The sequence below is a fragment of the Coloeus monedula genome, assembly GCF_965178545.1.
Source record: "Coloeus monedula genome assembly, chromosome: 8".
Taxonomy (NCBI): Eukaryota; Metazoa; Chordata; class Aves; order Passeriformes; family Corvidae; genus Coloeus; species Coloeus monedula.
This window is the reverse complement of record NC_138788.1, coordinates 12,006,844-12,029,598: the sequence shown is the minus strand read 5'-3', so window position 1 is coordinate 12,029,598 and position 22,755 is coordinate 12,006,844. Positions and strand designations below refer to the sequence as shown.

Sequence of the window (22,755 nt, the reverse complement as noted above, 5' to 3'; positions counted from 1 at the left end):
ACTTCTTTGCAAGGGAAGGAGGAAGGTTCTAAGTTAAGGGAAGTTTGTTACTGTGCTTTAATCCTGCAGACCACCTGATCTTTTTTTCTTACTGACAATACTTTATTTGAAAGGCAGTTTTGATACAGTAGGGCTGCTGAAAGATTTAGAATACAAAGTTTGACACAGTGTCTAAAAGCAAATACCTTTTTATTATAAAGCACAGCAACACAGAAGACAAACTACAGCTGAGGATTGTTCACCCTGCACAAATTCTGGAAACACAAGCTTATTAAATGATCAGAAGTGCAACTGTTTATGACAACCACACTGTTACATTCAGCTGTCTTCTGTCTTCACAGTGCTCAGCTGGCATCTGTATAGAGAAGAGCTGATGTAATTATTTTTGGTTATGAGATCGGGATCAGTCTTTGTGGATAAATCTCATTTAAAACATTAATCTTGCTACTCTAAAGTGGGGAATTGTCACTTTGGTTCATGAAATCATCGAAGGTCTAATGTGTAATTCTTGAGCACTTTGGCAGTTGTTACAAGATCCATCTGAGTAGTACTTGGCTGTAGATGTGCTGTGTGCTGATTTCTATTTTAAATGCACTGCAACACTTCACTGGAATACTTTTCACTTTTACTGAAATACCCCCTTCCATTGCAGGGGAGTAATTTAATTGTTAACCTGTTAACTGCTCCTCACAGAAAACTGGAAACTTCAATGGATAACAAAGTTGGTGAGGAAATTATCAATCATGGTGACCAGATCCATACAGCCTACTGCAAGAACCAAAAACCAGCATAAACTCTACTGTCTACTTCGAGCCCGCTTCCATCGCTGTAAGTAAGTGCACTGTAGTGTGCCCAGGTACAGCTACCTTAAATGAACAAACAGCCCAGCACTGACAAAGCTGATTTCATAAGCATGTCTGTGGATGCTTGTATCTGTCCACAAGTGGTTTGTTTTCCACCCGGAGTGTCTCACCTTGTTAAATGCACAACTGGACTTGGGCAGAGAATGAAGAGCATAGAGCATTATAAGAAAGTGAGTAGAATAGGTGGTCTCATCCAAATAATTTCTGTTATGGTTTAATTTATTCCAAAAACGTTTATCCAGGAGCACATTTTGTGTAAGGGGCTTAAAAATGTCAAAGTTGGATTTAAGATACCAAAATGGTAATACCTCCAATTTTTTTTGTTATTGTTGTTGCCCTCCCTTACTTTGTCATACGTGAAGCTAAAGAATCACAGAATCTTAAAACTGAAAGGGACCTTGAGATAACTTCGTCTGTCCTGCCATTCTAAGGTGGGTTGCTTCCTATTCTCCCATCCCTCTCTTTAGTGGTTGTTGAAACCTGATTTTCCAAACTGGACCCAGAGCTGGGGTCCTGAGGCCCTCAGTTATGAGGCCTTAGCTACTCTGAGCTGAATGAAGGAATTAGTTCACATCTTGGAGGAGAAAAGAAGGCATATTTGGTGGTAATATATGTAATGCTTTTTTCGACTTAAGTTATACCTGACCAGATACTGACCATCAAAAATGTCTATAAGTGGAGTTCCTGTAGCGGTGGGGATATTCGATGTTGTCTCACTGATGATGTTGAGCAGTGATTTGACTTCTGATTCTAGGTGCTCCACTGTTTTTATTACCTTCTAATGGAAACAAGGGAGAAAAATGGAGAAAGGAAGCAGTCAAAGAGTCAAGTGGAAGGAATTGCAGCAGTCGTGTTTGCAGAAATGCAAACCTAATGTCCTGTAATGCTAACAGCTAATTTAGTCTGTATTGCGCATTGCAGGTTTAAACATTTCTGGTGTTCTGCTGACCTCTAGTGGTACCAAGTATTAGCACTTTGTTTTGCAAGAGTTAATTACAGCACCCCTATTTAAAGAATAATTTGACTTCTTGGAGGGAGCTTTGCATTAATTTGTTTGTAATTCTTTCTCGTTTCTGAGACACCATTATATGCAATAAAAGAATGTGCATGGACAATGAGAGGAGTTGATGGGGTGGAAAGAAGAGGGCTTGGAGGAGAGCAGAAGAGAGGTAATGTTGCCATTTGAGAACCACAGCATGGAGTTTGGGAACTATCCAGCTGAGAATAGTTAGCAGGTACTTTTGGGTGCTTAAGACACCAGAGAAAAAAATTCAAACACTGCACCTTTCCTAGAATCCCAGTCATAGAGCCCATGTAGCTCTTAAGTGTCAACAGGGGTAAGCAGAAACTCCTCAATCAGTCTTGGAGTCACCTGCAGAACTCACATCTACCCAAAAGCCAATGTGAAACTTTAAAAATACTGATTCTGAGATTTTTAGATTAAAGGCACAGTTATAAACATTTTAGAGAAGGCTGATATATAGTAAGTTATTAATCAGTTTTTTTGGAATTCATCAAGATTACGTATTTCTGGTGATAATGGCTTTATAGACAGTTAGAAACTATGACATCTGAAAAAAGTCCAACGTTGACTAGATAAAGTCAAGAAGGGACATTTTTTCTTTAGTCAAAAGGATAGGGCAGAGGTCTGGTGAGATTCAGGAGCCAGCACAATCCCTCTTACCTCTTCAATAATATCTAAGCGTTCGTGGATCGTATGTTCATTACACCAGCTTCCTCTTTCCAAACTGCCAGATACCATACTGACAGGATCTGCAGCAGCTGCAAAAACAGACACAGGTAATTAGCAGGAGGTTTTTAATAGCAGGCCTTGCCTTTCTGATTGCTGAAGTGGTATTTTGCATGCTACACAGCACTGTTTATGAACCAAATGTAGGAAGTGAACCTCTTTTCCGATAACTACAGCTATGCCCCAGTGCTGTGAATGTCTCCTTGCCTGCACACGTCGTATTGGTTGGAACAAGGTGTTTTCTCTTGCCAGGGGTGGTTTTGTTTTGTTTATGTGTGTGTTTGTTTTACACAATCTATTTTTCTCCTACCTGTGTAAGGTAAGTTTATAGGCTGTAACTCTGTCTCTCTTAAGTGTAAAACCTGACTGTTGGGAAGATCTGCTTTACACAATCATTCCTCTAAGACTTCCTTCAGAAGCAGTTGGTGCGGTAAAGCTTTGAAGAGCAGCTAGCTTGTCCAAATGGATGCTGATGATGGCTGATGATTCCTCTGTGCCAGAAAGTTGTTCCTTACAGTCTAACTTTGCAATGGGAAGAGAAACAATAAAAATGCGTACAGCTGGTATCATTTGCTGACTCGTATATAGTGCTATGTACAAAGTCACATATCTCTGTTGGTTATCTGTGTTTATCTCTCAGTGCTCATGAGCTCTTGCTCTTTGAACTTTTTCAGTCTGCTGGCTGTGCTCCATGAAAGGTCAGTAGCTGCTGACATCCATGCTTTAGTGGAGCCAATTTCCTTTTCATAATTTCTGTGCAGCATTCAGGAACATTTAATTTTACATGTGTGCAGAGAACTGTAGCAGAATATTTTAAACTGTGCTAAAGTGGTAAGTGTATCTTGCTGCATGTAAAGTTAGGTTTTGCTCTTGTTTGATGCTTGAAGCAGCTATGATAATGAGGAAGCAGCAGCGACTCGTTCTGTCATTGATTGTAACAAAGACAAAACTGAGCTTGTGTTGTAATGAACAGTAAGACACATGAGAGCAGTAGCTAGTTCTGTCTTCAGTACTGCTGTGCCAGAGCAGTGATTTGGAACTGCTGCAGTGCTTCATCTCATGCCTGTGTCAAGATATCTGAAACAGAGGTGTCAGGTGATGGCAAACGTATCAGTAAGGGTCATTGCAGTTTGAGGGGGATGAGAGATGTACTGTGAGTTGGAGTGGCATTCTTGGAATTGGAGGGTGGAGGATGGAGAGGAGGGATTACAATGTAACCTGACTTACTGGGCATTATTTGGAAATCGGTTTGTCAAAGATTTGGTTGGGGTTTTCTTTAGTGCATTCACCAGAAGGTGGTGCTGCTAGGACAGAAACCCAAAGACTTCACCTACCTGTTTAGAGAAGATTGCTGAAATACAGCAGGTGCTCCAACACCAGCTGCTTTGCAGTTGCCTTTTTTTTCCTCTTTGCTGCTTGTGGTAGTGGTTTATGAGTGTTGTTACCGTCTTAGTGGTCAAGTGAACCATGCTATCTCTCAAAATTTTTGTTGCTTTACATGCTTTTTCCATCATGACTGGAACAGTGTGGAGATACTGAAATTGTGCTGGCTGATTTTCTAGGCAGGTGTTTGTAGGTGGGGAGGTTAGATATGATGGATGAATGGCATTTGTTCAAAGCAGGTGTGCCATGAGAGGTATGTGTAGCCAATGTAAGGTTGTCGCATCTTACTGTGAGCTTAGCCAAGCACTGCACAGCTTTGTGTACATCTAGAGAATGAGGTAAAGGGGTTGCTATGAGACACAGGACTCAGTAGCTCTTGGTTCCTTGGGGTGGTGGGTTCCTCTCCTGACACGGAGGGAGACAGCTTTCCACCACTCAAAGCACGTTGCTGCATTATTAGCTGTAATGGGCATACTGAGGAGGACAAAGTGTCTTGTCCTAGTTTGACAGAACTGTAAGACGTCACTCAGAACAACAGAATTAGTGCAGTGTCTAAAAAATTTGACAAACAGGCCAAGCCTAAGTGTCTCAGGAAGCACCTGATAGCTGATGTTAGCAAGGCTAAGGGTTAGTATAAGCCAAAGCATGTCTAGTTGTAGACCTCACAGTTTGGAGTGGCTGAGGGCTGAGCTAGCAGAAGCCCTCTCAGGACCTGTGTGTCCATGTCTCATTAGTGACTTTCACACCAGAACAGAGCTGCTCAGGCTCTTGCGATTGCCCCTTCTCCACCACGCCAGAACAGGGTCTTTCAGGTGGGTGGCTGCTGCTGCTGGCTGGGAAACCAGTGCTTTGTCAGTGCAGATTCTTCTTTTTTCTGAGTCCTGGCTTGAGGCTTTTGCTGCCCAAAACACTTACGGTTATTTTGTTGTCTGGCTTTAGCTCTTAACCCACAGCTTTATCTCTGGGACGGGCTGTTCGCAGGACACATCCGGTCCCTTGTAAATATGGCACATATCTGGGTCACTATGGTCAGGCAATTCAGCCAAAGCAGTAATTTCCATGTGCTCAAAGAGAGCACATGGAATGTTGCTTATGAGCACTGCCCTTCTCTGTATTGCAACCAGTGAAAGAAAGGGTCACAATCTGCCTTTGGCACTGACTGTACTCCAGCAGCATCTCTACTTCATGTAATAGTAACAGTCAGCTTGTAAAGGAAGTGAAGAATGGAAGGCTGCAAACCATGTAAGCAGAAGACTAATGGCCTTTTAGGATACTTCCAGGTACTTTCTTTGTGAAGTTACTGAAGAAGTATTTTCTAAATGTAAATTGGAATTTTTACTTATCTATGTTTCAAAGAACATGCGCAAGTACAGAAAACTTTGGTAGTAAGTTTTGAAGCTAAACACTTTCAAAAGGGAAGCATTCTTTGTATGCCGTATAAATTACATATTTAAAATGTGTGGGTGTTTGCAACTTGTGACAGCTTAGTCAAGTGTGTAGGAGGCATATTTGAATGTCTTAAATCTCTCATTTGAAACTTAATAGATTATTTCACCCAGACACTTGTAACATTTCAGTATGGCAGAGAGAACATTACCTTTCAGTTAATGTCCCATCTGCAAATTTCTACCTGATGTTTCTTGCAAGTGAGATGCTTAGTTAAATTCTTGAAATCCCTTCTATTTGATATATAGGGTGATTATTTCCCATCAAGAACCAGAACTCTCGTGTTCAAGATCAGAAAATGACTCATGCTTTTGTCCCTTCTGATTAAGTCCTCTGTGCTACCTTGATGGTGCCCATAAATCTGGGTAGTTCCAACCACCCTATGCTGTCATGCTGTCAGACACTAGCAGGAAAATGGAGCGTCTCTGAACTGTTTGCTAATAAGGATCTGTTTAATAGAAGAACATGCTTAAAGTTTGAAAGAAGTAGCATGATGAAGAGCAAGATCTATGTGTCATGGTCAGCCTGACCGTACAAAACTTGATCTTAAAGCAAGGGACAGAAAGAGCAATGAAGTAAGAATCAAAACAGCCTTGCTAAACAGGTTAAGAGCAGGGGCCTTAGATTAAGAATATCTCTCAGTTAAGATCTTCTGCCTCCTGTACATTTGATATATTCCCCCAGCCCTGCAAGGTGTTGCTTCTCTGTGCTCCCTGAAGAAGTTCCCTTCTAGGACTGTCAGGGTTCTTTCTAGCCAGATGGCTGTTAAATGGTTCATTTTGATCATCCAAGTAGTTGCTAATGGTAAGCATCAGAATAAACCTGAGCAACTGCCTCTTTGCTGTCATCTCCTGCTGTTACTAGGACTGACAGAACTGAAGTACGTGATGACACAGATCTGGTAGGTCTTTTTAAGTATCCTTCCTAATGACACGTTGCTGGTCCAAATGAAGTTACAGGCTTGATCTAGAAATTCCTGGGTTGGGTTCTTTGGTCTGCATTACAGAGAAGGTCAAGGTGAGTGACCACAATGTTCCCCACTGATCTTAAAACCTGTAAAATTCCTTTTGCCACATTCTGTGATCAGTGTGGTTTTGAAAGTTGACTGCAGATTCTTGTTTGTGCTCAGTAGGGCGGGAGGGGAAAAACAAAGCAAGCCACAGGCCAAGTGAAAGATGTGAGGTTGAAACAGGAACCAGATAGCAAAAAAGGAAGCCTAAAAACATGCGACAGAGCAAGGGGCATAAAGGTGAACATGTCTAACTCTTCAAGAAAACGCACTATGTGTTTTTGTTTGCACTGCCTTAGGTTTAGCAATACAATTTTATTTCAAGAGCATATAGCATAAGGTGGTTGGATAGCTTTTGATGAGAAAAGGAATAGGGATAGTAACAATTTATGTTCCAGCAGGAAAAAGGTCATGAACTGGAGGTTCAAGCTCAAATGGTGAATCCACTAACCAGTTTGGGAGGAATGCAACAGACCTCTGAATGGATTTGCTGATATTTGCTTAAATTATTTTTTTCTCTAAATACAAGTGCTGGATTCCACTTTAAAATTTGCATGCAACTTTGAAATGCTAGCTCAAGAAATCGCACAGTTTTCAAAAGTGGTTGGTGAAGATAACCTGCAGCTGAATTCAGGAATGATTCAATTGCTTTGAAGCTGAACTGATACTAATAACTGTCAGTGCTAGTGCTTTCAGACCAAAGACTATGTTAAGCTAAGACTGTTAGTCCTATTTAATTTTGGAGGCTGTTCTTCAAAGCATCAAAGTTAGTTTCCAGTTATGTCAGCCCTTAATTAACTACGTTGGCATCCTGGTATATGGAAGTATTAGCGGTTTCATTATCACCAGTGTGCCCAAATTCATTTTCAGCTGTGATATATAACTCAAGACATACTCAATTTTAATGTTAGGACATCAAAACTAAATGATTTGGATAGAAAGTGTTGTATTGAAAATGCTTTTTAATGCACTGATTCCCTTCAAGTTCTTAGCCACTCAGAAGCAAATCTTTAACTGGACATAGAGCATCTTTCTGGCTGTAATCCATAAAACACTAATGCTTATATGTGATTTAGACACCTCTGAACCTCTTTTTAGGGTTTAGTCTCCATTTCCTTAAAGATAAGAGAATTCTTACCTTTAGTGATTGCAATAAAGACTGCAGGAATTGTAAGGAATATATAAAACTTCTTAGCAACTTACACATTGCTATAGGTTACTGTGCTTCACACTGGAGGCAATTGCATGGGTTTGCTTATATTTATTTACATGCAAATATATACATATACATGTAAATATTTAAATGTACACACACCTTTACTAGGCTCTAGCTTTTATAGCAGAACGACAAGGCAAATTTCATTCAGGGTAAGTATGATCTATCCAAAGTGGGAGATGGAAAGTAGGCATTGTATATTAGACAGTAAACTGATAGTATAGGAAGTTCTGAAATTTAGGGGTTGTGGGAAGATTGGTTTGTATCGGGGTTTGTTTTGTTTTGTTTTTATTTCAAGAAGATACATAGGAAGTTTTTAATGCCTGATTAGGGATTAATCTGTAATTTATACATTCACTGAATACTTCAATTGCTGCCTAAATGCCATGTCTTGGAAGATTTCAAATATGGGAAAAAATCCAAGGGATTTCTCTGGTATCCAAGATTTATGAGCCTCTGATAAGGGAAACATCCTGAAGTAAGCTTCTTGCATGAAATTAGTTTTAATATTAATTTTAGAAGCTAAATAACCATATCAGAAAGTCAAGTTCCAAAATTGCAGACCTGGTTCATACTTTCTTTATCAAGATGTGCAATGTGCTACTATGAATATTATTTCAGATCCTACATCAGTTAAGATTATACTTATATTCTTTTTTACCTGAAAGACAAGGAGCAAAGGGGTAATCTCATAGGTTATGGAATGTATTAATGAAGGTGGGTCAGGTACCAGCCTATGAGTTTTCACATCTCTGCCTAGTCTGTCCCATGCACCTCTGTGTGAGATGTCACGGTGTGTTCTGGTCCGACCGTGCATCACTCGTGCTTGTGAGATGTGCAAAACCAGAAATGGGACCTCATAGAAATTGTTCCTCAGTAGATAGTTAGCATATATTACTGTGTAGAACCACTTCATTTACAGGGAGCTTTTGCTATTGTGATCCATGTAATCCTCATTTCATAAGGGGATCCATCTCTCACTTACCCAGCAGTGGACAGAGAGTGCACAAGGCCAGGGATAGTCCGTGCTTCCAGTGGGTGGGTTTTTTTTTTTTAAGGCACAGAAAATTCTGAGCCCTTGCCATGGCTGTGTGCCAGAAGCAAAATTGCTACTTGGAAAACTACTTTCCTTTTTCTGCTATTTGACCATATCTATGATTGTAAAAAGCACTTAAGTTTTATGTGTTTTCATTCAAAGGAAGAAGGATAGCAATTAATTGCTCCTGTGAGGGAATTGTTGGCTTGGACCGTGTTTTCAGCATGCTGGTCTACTGAACAAGCAGCCAGAGACCATCCTCTTGCACTTGCTGCTGCGATGGAAAATGGCTACAGGGACTGTATCTCCCCTTCTCTCACTGAGACTGATAAGAGACACGAGCTGCATAATTTGCAGGTACGTTACTCTAATTCATGCTATATCTTAGAATGATGCTTTGGGCTGCAGAAAAGTTTGTCTTTATTATGTGTTTATTTTTGTGTGAATATATATTTGTTATGGGAACTGAGCCTAAGTATTAGGAGGATTATAGCTAGAAATAGGAAATACTTGTGCATAGAGAAGGGGAAGCTGTTTAGGAAGGAGCTGTGTTTTAGTATACATAAAAAATCCAGCTTGTGCAGGATAAAGACTTTTTCAATTTTCTGAGGACATGGCTTTTAGTCTGTGTTTATTAATAGAAGCTATGGTCATGGGTAGTGGGTGAGGTGAATCTGTGACTTATTAGTTAGCTCTGTGATTGTGTAGTTTTCATATGTCTAAGTCATGGTAGTAGAAAGAAGTAAGTACAATGAAATAACATAATTTTGGGTTTTTTTCTAATACCTAAACAAATCTAAGAACTTGTTTGAAAATGTATTTTCTCTTGGCAGACAGTTCTTTTGTTCTGAAACAACTCAGGAAGTAGAACAGTGAGAGAAAGGGAGATACATACACACATACGCACTAGATCCTGACATTCAGGCCCAGGAATCACAACGGCTTCAACCAGAGCAGATCAGCTGTGTTTATAAATAGAGCCACACCCTGCAGATAAACAACAGGAGTCCTGTATTTCTAAACTTCTGATTCTTCGGAGGAGTTTGATATTAACTTTTGCTTTACACTTGGGGGTTAGAAAGTCCACAGAACTTAAATTCCTTTTAACTAAACATAAGAAAACATAGGGCTTTATGGATGTATAAAATCCCTTTATAAAAGGCTCACTTGTGTACTGAACCCTATCTCCAGATGCCTCCCAATCTTAACAAATGCAGTTATTTTTGGGTACACTTTGTTGTCACAAACTTTATTTCTCCTTCCTTGTTGGAGCTCAGAGGTGTGTTCTGCAAAGACTGTAATCCTTGTGCTGGAGACAATAATGCTGATAGATTTCCATAAGGACAGAAAATACCTATAACATGGAGTATAGATTAAACCATTACTAATTTGTTAGTAGAGAAATATGAGTCCAAGTCTGGTCTAAGATAGGATATCTAGCATAAAATTTTACTGTGGCTTAAATTCTACAATGCAGTGGTTTAATTTCCTAGAGAAAAACTGCTCCTCTGTGAGAATGCAAATGGTCAGTTTGGGGCAGAATCTAGCTGTTCTGAAAGGATTCTTTTTTTCCAGTTTCTAGATAATGGTCGAGCTTATAGATCTTCCCAGCTTCGATATTGCATGTGAATATCAGAGGATTCAAGAGATTTTGAGAATTCAAAAAATGTTAGGTGAATGAAGAAAAACATTCATACACTTGGTTTACTTTAACTTGTAGATAAAACCGACTGAACCTTCTGCTGTTTAAAAGCAATTCACACCACAGTGTGGAGCAGCAGTGCCTGCACTGGAAGCTCTCCCTGGCAGAACGCTCAGCGTTTGGTGCGCTCCCCTAATGGCCCATGCCAGGGGGCCAGCCTGCTTGCCAGGTACTTGTTTACCGGAGAACTCCAGGTCACCTCTCTGCCACGCATAAACATGGAGCAAGCTCTTTGCTGTTGGGCTGCCACACCCCTCAGAACGATTTGCCTGGATGTTTTTGTAAGAATGGAAACACGTTTAGATGGGGCAGGTAATGTGCTCCAGACTACATTGTGTGGTGCATTTGAGCAGCATCCCACAAATTAACCCAGCACCAGCAGGAAAGCACTGTGAACTGTGGCAGGAGCATATGGTTGCATCCAGAAGGGCCCCTGTGCCATCCTCTCCTCCTGAATGATTTGGAGGCTGAGCTCTTTGAATATGAGATTGGCTATTGAATATTAATAGCTGAATTAAAACATAAATTCTAGTTTGGCTGAATAATTTTTAAGAGGAACCCACAGGAGTTAGGATGGAGGGATCTGCAAGTGAATCAAAAGTTAGATTCCCCAGGTCAAAGATAGCAAAGGGAAAGTGGGGATGGTTTTCTTAAGCTTTCAGTCAGTCAGGGTGCTCCCCAGGTCACGACAGACACAAAAATTGCTCATCTTGCATGATGTACACGATGAAGACAGTAAACAAGATTTGCTGACTGAGTAGCTGCCACCTGGCATGATACTGGGTGCTAGTCTCCACTGCAGTTATTATTCAAATGCTATTCTAATTAACGGGATTTTATCTGAGTTTGTGAATGACTTGAGGTTAAAACCACATTTTTTGGGGAATAGACAAAGCCTTTTTTAATTTTCCTTTAATTTCACATTTATTTTGGTGAAGCTCACAAAACTCACAAGAGGATAGTGAATTCTTGTGGAGTGGAAACAAATTAGAGTGCTCTTGCTTTTGCATTGATATTTCAGTTCATCACTGAGATAAACATCAGAAAGCCAGTTAAGTAAGAGGATGTCAGGGCAAAGAAGAGTGACTAGGACTTGGGGGCAGAAGGGACTAACAGTTTTTCAGGAAATGTTTTGAATGTAATAGGATCTTAGTACCCTGCCATGAAATACAACCATTGTGTTGTCAAGAAAGTAGGACCAGAGGGAAAATAAAGCTGAGCCTCAGCTAGCAGAAAAGATGTAGTACAAACAGGCTGGGAAGCCAGGTTTGTGGTTACACAGGGACTGTAAAGCCTTGAACTAGCCAAACTGAATAGCTTTCAGTCGCACTACAATGTGATTACAGGTTATTCAGCACTAATCTCTTGTCAACGAAAGTAGAATTCAGATGCAGGCTTATCAGATGTTCTCTGTTTGTGCTTCCAAGGTAGAAGAAATAAAAATGTGATGCTGTTACCAAGAAATTTAAAAAGAAGCCCTTGAATAAAGGAGAATCTTTCTCTAATCACCTTGAACTTCAGTCTCATTTCTGAATGGATTAGTGTGATGTTAATACAGCTGCCAGTACAGTAGTTATGGAAATTCAGGGCACTGTCTGCAGCATCTCAATGTGGTTCTGAATTTCTGAAGGTAGAGTGATAGTATCTCCTGTAAGAAGTAAAAAATCTCTACTAAAACAATATGCCTACAGGACAGACTTTAATGTCACAAAAATTGAGTTTTTCCTCTTAAAAACAATATGCCCACAGAATTTTGACATGTACCTGTGTCATCTTCACATAAAATCCATAGAGTATGCAATTATTTGCCTCCCCGTCCCGCCCCATGCAAAGGCTTTGACCTTACTAAGATTAAGCTATAGTTTCTGCTTTGCAAGTTCAGAATCACTTACCTAAAATGTCTTGCTCCTGCAGGACTAGAATAAATGCCAGTGCCCAAAGGAGAAGCATGGTTGCAGCCTGTCCGGACTCTGCCGTAGTTGTGCTGGAGAGCCCCAGAGCCTCCCTCCCTCCCCGGCTTCCTATCGACTCCTCGTCCAGCCCTTCGTGCTGAGGTTTAGCCAGAGTTAGGCGGAAATATGCCCAGGCTGAGCCAAGATTCTTAAGCTGTTCTCTTCTGCTTCCCTCCTTTTAAAAAACACCCTTCCAGCTCCACGCACAGCCCAGCTATCTGGGCAAGCTGGAAGTGGCCCAGGCTCCCCAAAGTTATTTTTTTTACGCTTGTATTTATTTACACAGACTACAATGGAATGTGATGAAACGCTTTGGGTCCTGTAAATACAGCAAGTAGACAAGGAAAGGAAGGGAGAAAGGAGGAAGGGGTGCTGGATGTTTCTTTCCCTGTGGAATTTCATCTGGTGCAGGCAAGGCAGGAGTGTTGGAAAACATGGTATCTTTACTTCTTGTGAGCTTATAGGGCTTTTACTATTATATGCTCTTTTTGAAGAGCGCAGAAACATCTTTCTTGGGCAGTTCAATGTATGGCAGTGTTGTGGGAGGTGACAACTGTCTGTGGTGCTTTATGTTTGGACAGTATCATAGGATCACCTGAGGAGCCATCTGAGCTCTTCTCAGTTTGGCAGGCTTTTAAAATTGGTTGGGCTTGGTAACATCACATGCAAAAATAGCGCTACTCATGGTAGCCTGGCAACGTGTGGGATTTTTAGCAGGATCTTGGTTGAGCATTGTTTGTCTAACAGGTTTCTGGGTGCTGACTGGATAAGCATCAGTCTTTGACCTCTCTAGGCTGGTGTTCAAATACTTAAGGTATCTCCTTCCTGGTATTGTTCCTCATGTTCGTTTGAGTTATCTTTTTTCAAACTACTTCAAGAAAAATGTGAGAGGCCACGAAGGCATCCTGCTTAATCCTAAAGGCTGTTGTCAAGGATAGACAGTGTTTTAACCACTGAAAATAAACCCCTGCAAACTAGAACAGATTTCCTTGGTCTTCACCACCTCCCTAGCAGTCAAAAAATCAAGTTATTTGAATATCTGAAAATGATCCTGTAGGGATGCTATCTCAGAGTTCAAAGTAGAATCATCCTCAGTGACTTCCATAGCAGGTTAGGTCGTAAGCTCAGTTGAAAGGCAAAATAGCTTCAGTAACAGAGATTCTGTGACTGGAATTTAGCTGGTAATTTTGATGAGGCATAGAACAACCTCAGTGTTTATTAAGTCCTCAGGGCTGGTTTGAATAAGTTAACATTTTTATGAAATAAAGATTAAATGAACTATGAAAATTGGAGCGGCAGTGTTTTTCTGGGTGTTTTGGCTTGAATCACTATGTAGCATACTATAATTCTTACAAATTCTTGTTTTGACAATAAATTTGATTATGCCTGCTGAAAACGTACATAAATCTTAATTTTTTTATAAATGGGTCTTGAGAGAGGAACTACAAAAGGTAACAGTGAGTTTACCTTCAGTTTTACCCTGTGTTTCATTATGAGATGCTGATGTGGTAGGCTGTGTTTTTTGAAGTGAGACATTATCTATATGCTGTCTGTGCTTTAAAGAGAGGGAACTGGGGAGCAGAAGAAGAATATTTATGAATAGTTGGCTGCTGCTTTCTGAAAGTGTTTGTTCTTTGCCTCTATCCTTTTTCAAGCAGAATCACCCAATGCATTCTCTGTATTGCAAAGGGAGCCTGCATGGATGCCTTCTGCAAGCTCTCTCTTCCATCCTCTATGTCACACACTAAAAAGCAATGAACATCCATTGAAACAGTTTTCCCTTCAACACACTGGAAAAAAGATGGCAATTTCCATTCCAGACCACCTTTGCTGAGGGCATTCACCCCCTTTACAGCACATTTCCTTGAGCTTCCTTCTGAATTGCTCTCAGGCTCCTGGAACAATTCTGTCCCTCTAAGGCACTTGCTGCATATTTTTGCATACTGTGTTATGTTTGACTATAGTGAGGTGCTGGTCTGATAGCCATGGAGAACTAAACAAAATAGTGTGGGTTTTCTCTACTATTATCCTCCAGGGGTTGTTTCTGTAATCAGAGAGAAGTTTTTTCCACTGCAGGGAAATGCAGCCAGAAGGAATATTTCTGTCCAGTGGGATTCTGCTTTTCAGTAGGACTACCTCTCCTGAGATTTTTGGTCATCCTGGTTAATTACCTCAGATTACATTTGTTATTTATAAATACTCAGAGGGAAGTTGCAAGAGAAGACAACTTAACTAGCAACAAAAGTACAAAAAATCTGGGGGTGTGACAATACCCATTAAATTGTAAAGTAGATTTTTCTGAAGATGGATGATTTGAGAGCAGAAGAAAGAATATGATGCAAACGTATTTGTGTTCTGAAAAGTTAGTCAGTGTCTGATTACCATCAGAGAAAGCATTCTTTAGCACGTTCATCTTGGAAATGGCCATATATGAGAACACAATGAGATCATATGAATATAGGTTTGCACAAAATCCAGCTGTTGAGATGTTCCCAAGATACCGGTGGCCAAAAAAAGCATACCAGTGAACAGGGATGTGAATTTATGCCAGCAGGCAGTTTGGTGGAAGGGAGAGCAAACATAAGGATTAAGTCTATTTTGGGAGGTGCTTTTTTTTTGTTTGTTTTTGGTATGGTCTTTCTGTATCTCTTTCTTGGACTAGCTAAATGTTTGGCAAAAGCAATAAATAACTGCAGAGTGCATAGGGAGAAGGAGCAGACTAAATAAAGGGTATGTGTCAGCAGAGGACATATGTGCCATGTAAAAAAAATCACATTGTTATTGGACATGACATCCTGCAGCATGGGCTGACAAAGGATATAGCTGAGCAAACACTTGGAGAAAATAGGACTTTATGTGAGACAAACAGAAAATTAAGTGGAGATTACTTCAGGAGACAAAAATATGGTAGAAAACCAATCCTTGTAGGGAGAGGATTACCCTGAAGAGAAGGAAATGAAAGAGTATAATATCCACCCTGGCTTTAACACTGGTGGATGACGAAATCTGTGCAAGATTTGTGTGGTCTGCCTACCTGCCCCTGGGAGAAGATTGGTCTCCATTAGAGATTGTGGAGGTACCTTAGGCTCTCATCACAGGCTTAACTTCTGTCAGCTGCTCATGACCAGAAGTTCTTGCTACTTGGAGGTTATTGAATACTTAACGTAAATTGAGACTTGTTTCGTGATCCATTTGGAAGAGGTCAATTATTTTCACTCTCGGAATTCATTCAGTTTCTGACTGCTGGCTTGGAACAGTTGTTGAACAGATACAGAAGCAGAATTTTATTACCTGGAGAGGCTGATTTGAGCAGAGCAAGTATGCAGCTTTTGGGCTGCTTCTCAGGGAAGGAGAATTTTGCTCTGCAACAGTACTTCTGTTTGGTGAACAGATGAAGGGCCTCTTGCAGTGATGATTTCATTAGAATGAAGTAGACATTGCCATTTAAAGCTTCTGATAGTAGTGATTTTTAGCACCACGTCCCTGGGAGTCTCCATGGAGCCTCCATGCCTCTGTTGGTCATGGGGCAGCTTCTGTCGGAGTTACAGGTCATATGGCTGCAGCCTTCCATGAGTGAATACCTTCATGTTCTGTGCTGGTGCAGGCCCCTCTCTGGTCTGTTGTATATCAACTTATAGTCGTGTTTATTATCTCGATTTGCAGGGGACATCAAAAAGTGTCAAGTTCTCCTGCTATTGTCATAAAGGCATAGTCTTTGATGCAGTTAAAAACCCACATCGCATGGTTCATAGTGTGAAGCACTGTGAGGATCAGCTTTGTCTCTGCCCTCCCTGGAGAAGTTAACAAGTCTGTGTGTCATGGAGCAGACAGCTCTGATCCAGCCTTCTTCAAAACAATACATTTTGTGCTATGCCTAAAGCCAGCAGTGAGTCAGCTACAGGAATTGACTCTCTGGTGTCATCTTGGTGCCAGCACACTAGGCTGGATTCTGTTTGCCAGCATTAGGTAAGCATCTGATGGCTTCAGGCTGTTTTCAGTCTGTGGCTTCAGCTTCCTGAGCAATGATCTGCAAGGAAACTGAATCAGAAAGCTGAAGGAAAAGGTGGGTCATGTGGAATATTAGTGAATTATGTTGTTTGTTTTGTATTTTTAACTAGTTGTTACATCCTTTCATTTGACAGATTTCAGGCGTTCTATGAAGCCTGGCCTTGCCTCAGGAACCCTATGAAATATGATATGCAGTGTGCCCACCCATTTTAGTGAAAAGAAATCTTTGTCCTTAGAAAGAAGGATTGACTATATTCCCAGCTAAATTAGTAATTCAGGAATAGACTCTTGACTCCCAGTCTTGTGTTGCACATAGGGTGATCTGATATTTGCTATGTTTTCTATTGCAGAAGGTTGTGGCCCTTTGCTGTTGTAACTTTACGTCCACCCATTTGCGTCACATAAAAATGTGAAATAGATCTGTGAGTCTGTGGTGGATAATACTCAGGGAAAATAATACTCACGGGGGAAGCACTTGATTATTCCCAAATTAGAATTACTCAGCTAGTGTCTTTAGCAGATCGGTATTGCAAACCACACCAATTAAATGAGATAATTACTTGAAACTGAAGCCACAATTTAATTCCATGAAGGAGCTGCTAATATCTGAGAAGCTATTAATGTGTTGAGCAGCACCTTGCTGAACACGAGTCATGACAAACAGCAGTACAGCAGAGGTCTGTTACTTAACAGCTGTGTACCTTTCTCCATTAGGGAATGCATCAGCCAAGTATGTGAAGCCTGTGAATATAGGTAATATTTGCCATGTGAGTGGAGATACCTAACAAAACAGAGAAACAGCTGGAATTAAATCCCTTTTTTGTTTGCTAGTCAGCCTAGTCTCCTTTTCTCTTAATTACCACAAGGTCATGGAGACTTGCAAGGGGAAGAATGACTTGCCAAGAAGAGAGAGAAGCCAAGCTAATCACTCCACTGCCATTTCTCTGAACATTTACAGTATGTGTATAATTTTAAAGCCAATGCAGTAAAAATCCCTGGTAAAATTCCTTTTAAAATACGTGTGTGAGTGAATATACAATACTGTAGCAGGATGATAGTAGTTCCTTTGTTATTACAGATCCCTTACATCTTTAGCTGCAATTTTTCTTCAAACATGCTTCCAGTACATGTTTCCAGGCAGAGAGTGAACAAGAATGTGTATGAATTTTTTTCATCCTGCTGCCTTTGTAGTTAATCACATGATGGATCCTGTCCAACAAGATTCCCCAACAGTACAGCTAGTTATTACTGTATAGTACTGGCTTCTCACATCTTTAATTCCATCTGCAAAACTGCATTAAAAGACAACTTAAATACTTTCATAATGCCACTACTTAATAGGAGAAGTTGTGGTAGTTGCCATAGGGAAATAGTGTAACCATAAGAAGGAAGAGAAGTGCCTAAGAAAGAATTTCTATTAAAAGTTGATCCAAGGCATGAAAACCTTGTGAGCATATGCACAAATGAACAGATTAGCACACTCTACAGACTCCGCAGACAGGACATTAACTCCAATTGTTAGAAAACAGATGTGAACTCAGCTATTGTCCTCCACCCCTTTTAAATTTTTTTTTTAATGAGTTCGTTAAAGTGCAATCGGTTCCATATGTGTTTAGGAGGGAGGCTGATGGTGGCTACACTTGCTATTAGTTTGCTGTATCTGCATGCATAGTTTAGTTGGTGTTAAGGAGGAAAGAAGTAGGAGTGAGAATTATCACCTGAGGCAGCAATCATGTAGGAAATCACGATAGTATGGATGCTGTTTCCAATGTCAGATTTTAGGACAGCCTTCCTTGCCTTAAGAGACCAATTGGCTCAGAGTAAGTTAAAAAATCTGTTATAATAGTCTGTCCAGATGCAGTAAAACACTTTAGATTATCTGTCCCAACTGTTCTTTAATTCAGACCCACCACTGGAACTCTTTGTAAGAATAAGAGATATATTATGTCTTAACGCAGATATTAATCTATGTCATTCTGTATTTTTACTTCTGTAAGTGCTATCTGTTTTTATCCTCTTGAATACTACTTTTTGCCACCTACACAATAATGAAGGGATGACTTTCACATTGGTAACTATCTAATATCTCTTTAACACTGAGCAAAGAGGAAATAGAATATTAGACGATAAAAAAGTCAAAGGGAAATGGAGAGCTCATTGCATGTGTTCGAGGAATAAGAAGCAGCAGAGGTGAGGACAGGAGTCAATTGAATCATCAGGATGCCACAAATATTTCTGAAGTAATCTCTTTGTCATTAAGAAAGTGAATTAGGAGAAGCTGATGGAGCAAAAGCCTATGGTTTGAATTTAGAAGAAATTATAGCAGTCCAGGGTGCACAGTGTTCTGCTGGGACCACTGGGAAGGACTTAATTGCGCAGCTTTGATGGAATTGTTGGAAGAAGAGCGTGGGAGCAGGCGGAGACGAGGCGAGATGCGGGGAGCAGCCCAGCAGAAGGTCAGGGGAAGAGCTGTGGGGAGCGGGCAGCAGATCCGTGTGAATGGCCCTGGCAGCTGGGGAGCTGCCTCACGGGTGTCACGGAGGTGACCTGTTTCTGGCCACCAGCTTACCCCAGGGGCCGCTTTGTCTCCTGCCCCATCTTTGGCTCAGGCGGCTTCTTCGTTTTCCTTCTCCCGCGATAGCGCTGGGCACAGCCCAGGTGAGCTGATCTCCAGCACAGCGTGAACTGCAACTGAGAGTTCAGTGTTTTAATTAGACACAGCGGGAGGGGAGGGAAGAGGATTTGGATCAGTGAGTGTCTCCAACGCAGTAACAGCCCCCGACTCTTACATACTTGACCTTGAGCGTGCTTGGGCTGGTGGGGAAGCAGAGTTCAGTCCGTGCCGATGCTGAGGGGGCTGGCACCCCGGCAAAGCGTTGGTCTGCGTTCAGCAGACACCACCATCTGTTCTTCACTGCTGCTGGGTGTCTAAGTAGGGCCATGTCAAACATCTTCGAAGGCTATTAAAGTCTCTGAAGGCATCGTGAGTAGTTACCTATAGGCTGCGGCAAATCAGAATCCCTTTGAAAGTTAAGTCTGTTAAAAAAACCCAAAACTAATTGTGTTTCAGCTCATGTTCACGTGCAGTTTGAATGCCTGGTGTTCTCTGTTAGTGAGAAAAAATTATTGCAGTAGCACTTTGAAATTATATGGTGACACTGTGATATTCTAAAGTGTCTGGAAGAGCAGAAGTGAAGCTGCTGATCACAGCTGCTGTTCTCTGCATAGACAGTCAAATGTGGCTTTTCAGTGATTCCCTGCACGGGCTTCAGCCGGTGCACTTCCACTCTGTGTGAACACACCCGCATGACCAGTGCTTTAGACCCAGATGGACAAAACCCCTGGAGTCAGGGGTGACATAAGGGATCTCATGTTATTCAGAGATAACTGGATACAGTTTTTGTTCATTAATATAGTTTTGTGAGGTGGCTTAGAGTAGACTACTGGGAAAGCACTGGGTACTTTCATGCATCTGCAATGCTAATCCGCTGCCTCTGCATGTATTAGAAATATTATCCTACCACTTGCAACTGAGACAAGCTGGATGTTACAGCTAGTATCCCAAATAGCAGCACAAAATATTTTGCTGGTTCTTATCAGTTATTTAGTGTCAGTAGAAGAGAATGTACTTTTTTTTTTTTTTTGGTAACAGCAATGTACAAGCTTTGTGCTAGAGTTCCCAGTTTTTCCTCGTCTGATGCTATTGGTTCAGCATCTTAGTATTAGACCTCTTATAGATACTATTTTGAGGAGATGATTTTTGGGCTCTAATGTAAACTTTTGCTCTTTGTCTCGAGAAATATCACAGACTTTCTGCAAAATGTTTACATTAAACATACAGTCTGTCCCACATAAACAGATACAGTCTGTCCCATAACTTTAGACAAAGCACATCCAGGCTTCCCTGTTGCCTCTTGCTCCAGCAAACATGTTCTTTGAATTTATGCCTGCACTTTCTTTCAGTCTCTGAAATACAGCTTGAGGAAGCTAAATCTGTTTCCACTGATTTCAATCTACCTTGTCAGCCTTTTCTGAGCTCCCTAAAGATAACAAGTGGGAATGTAACATTTTACTGCCATGGGTCAGTTGCTCTCTGACAAATAGAAACAAAAATATAAACACATGTGAGCTGAAACTCTGATCTGCTCTATGAATATTGATTTATGAAGAATCTGAGATGGGAGTTAAATTAGTATCTTTAATTAGAAGGAAACGGGAAGCTTTTTGGTGCCCTTTCTTTCTTTCTTTCTTTCTTTCTTTCCCTTTTTTTTTTTTTTTGTTGGCAATTCCTTATGAGTTGTCTGTATTTCTTTATCCATACTGATTATCACAGTGGTTTACCACCATATTTGCATCAATATGTTGCATAATCCTCAATTATCATTTTGGTTTTCGGAGTTCCTATTCTCTGAGAAACTTATTGTTTTTCTTGGCTTAACTGCAGACTGTCTCCACCCTCTTCTGCAAGTGATCAAATTCTGTAAAGAATTCTCTGCTTTGGACAGACTATCACTTCCCACCCATGCTGTTCTCACTGGGGTTGGAAATGTTATTCATTTTATTTAGTGTAGGGGAAAGCTTGGCTAACCCTTCAAAACAATCTTTCAAGTCCTGTAATTCAATAAAGTCCTTATTTACAATGGCCATAGCTATTTTTCTCAGTGCTGTCCAAACTGAGTTCTCTCTGGTTACAAGAGAATGAAGCATTGTTTTCCATTCTGACAGCAAAATGGTTCTATTTTATTTTTCAGTTCAGGAAAAGTGCAGCTTAACCTTGTTTAAAAGGTTTTCTAGAAAAAGGAGCAGTTGGTCCTCTCCACATTATGCTATTTTTAATGGGTTTTGTGCCAGGGACTGAGAGAGGAAGGCTGGCAGTTGTATATGACGTGATGAGTATAAAACTGTTTTTCGGAGACTTGGATTTTCCAATTCTTTCCAGTCCTAATCACTGCTTTTGTTTTTACACACATGAGTATTGAATTTCAGTTCTGCCTGTTGATTAAAGTGTGTGGTATATTTCTTTCTTTGGGCTCAAAATTATCTAAGTACAAGATGATATTTTATTATGGTGTAGATAAAACCACTTCCCAAAAACTGCCGTTTCAGATGTATATAGTGCCTCTGACCAAGGCTGGTTTTACTGAGGTCTCAGTTAGCCTAAAGCTGTGCAGATATGAACGATGGTTTCCTTGCAGAAACACACAAAGTGTGAGTGGTGGCAGTATGGAAGTTGTAAATGAAACCTTTGGAAAGCTATGCAGCACTGAGCCATTGGCTTCCTTCCCTTAGGACCCACCAAAGAGCAGGAAGGAAGTCAGAAACTCTAGATCTGAAAAGAAATGTCATCTGGGGTGATCTGTAACTTACTGTCATCCTTGACAGTTTCATGGCAATTGTGTTAGATACTACTTGACACTACCAGCAATGCAATTTTATCTTACTTATCCCTTCCTTCCACCCATGTAAATGAAAAAAATCAAAGCTGAAAGGTAGTTTTTCCTTCCTGTGGTAATTGTGGTGTTTCTTAAAGCACTGTGAACAGGTTTGGAAGTGGCAAGGGCTTTGAAAGAATGTTTGACAGGAGCCAAAATCTGCAGCAGAAATTTCCAAAGATCCTTCTTCTATTGTGGGCTGCTTGCTTGGGAGTGCTTTACAGGGATAGCAATTCAGTGCTTCATGTACTTCTGTCTTGCAACAGATCAGCAAATTTTTTTCCAGCTTCTTGACCAAATGGTCCCAGAAGTCCTTTTATTCATTCAGCATGGTCTGCAAGTGTCAATCACAGATCAGAGCCTTGTTTGTGAGGAACCAAATTCATGTCAAGACTTGAGCACATTGGTGTGGACTCTCAGACACCTGAAAGACTGAAAAACTGCTGTTTTCATTGCTTCAAAGTTCCATTTCCTGCCCACCCTTGCAGTTCAGATGTGTTGTGACCAAAGCAGTAACTCCACTTGCCTTCTCTCTGCGCTTCAAGCCACCAGTGAAGTTGGCCTGAATGTAACTTGGCTGCCGGTGCTGGCAGCAGCCAAGTGCATTTTGTCTCATCGCTCCTGGCAGCAGTGTGCTGCTGGGCTGTGGCCACTTGTAGCACATGGCACCACCACAGCCTGCACATCCACCACTTGGAAAGGGAAGAATAAAAGGGGTTTGTGCGTGAGAAACTGGAAAAAATGGCAAATCTGGAGCTTCATCAGTACTGATGAAGTCAAGAGAACATGGGCCTGCCTGCCACACCTGTGTAGGGAAGGCTCCACCAGCACAGCTCAGACTTTCCCAGAGGTCCCAGAAGACTATTTGATCATTTATTCTGACTCTCCCATATAAATCAGTTTATATTATTTCTCATTATATCCTTTGGGGAGAGTTAGGTCACAGCTTGGGTTAGAT

At 40.8% G+C, this 22,755-nt stretch overlaps 1 protein-coding gene across 1 annotated transcript; it reads right to left on the bottom strand.

The window, feature by feature from the left end:
• Positions 1 to 706: 706 nt before the first annotated feature.
• PLAC9 (placenta associated 9) lies at positions 707 to 12,385 on the bottom strand (the record flags this gene model as incomplete). The annotated part of the gene is made up of 4 exons (XM_082285818.1): positions 12,298 to 12,385; positions 2,548 to 2,645; positions 1,521 to 1,641; positions 707 to 768 (listed from the first exon to the last, which is right to left on the bottom strand). The coding sequence occupies exons 1-4, from the start codon at positions 12,353 to 12,355 to the stop codon at positions 707 to 709; spliced, it is 339 nt and encodes a 112-aa protein (XP_082141944.1). The 5' UTR covers positions 12,356 to 12,385.
• Positions 12,386 to 22,755: the final 10,370 nt, after the last annotated feature.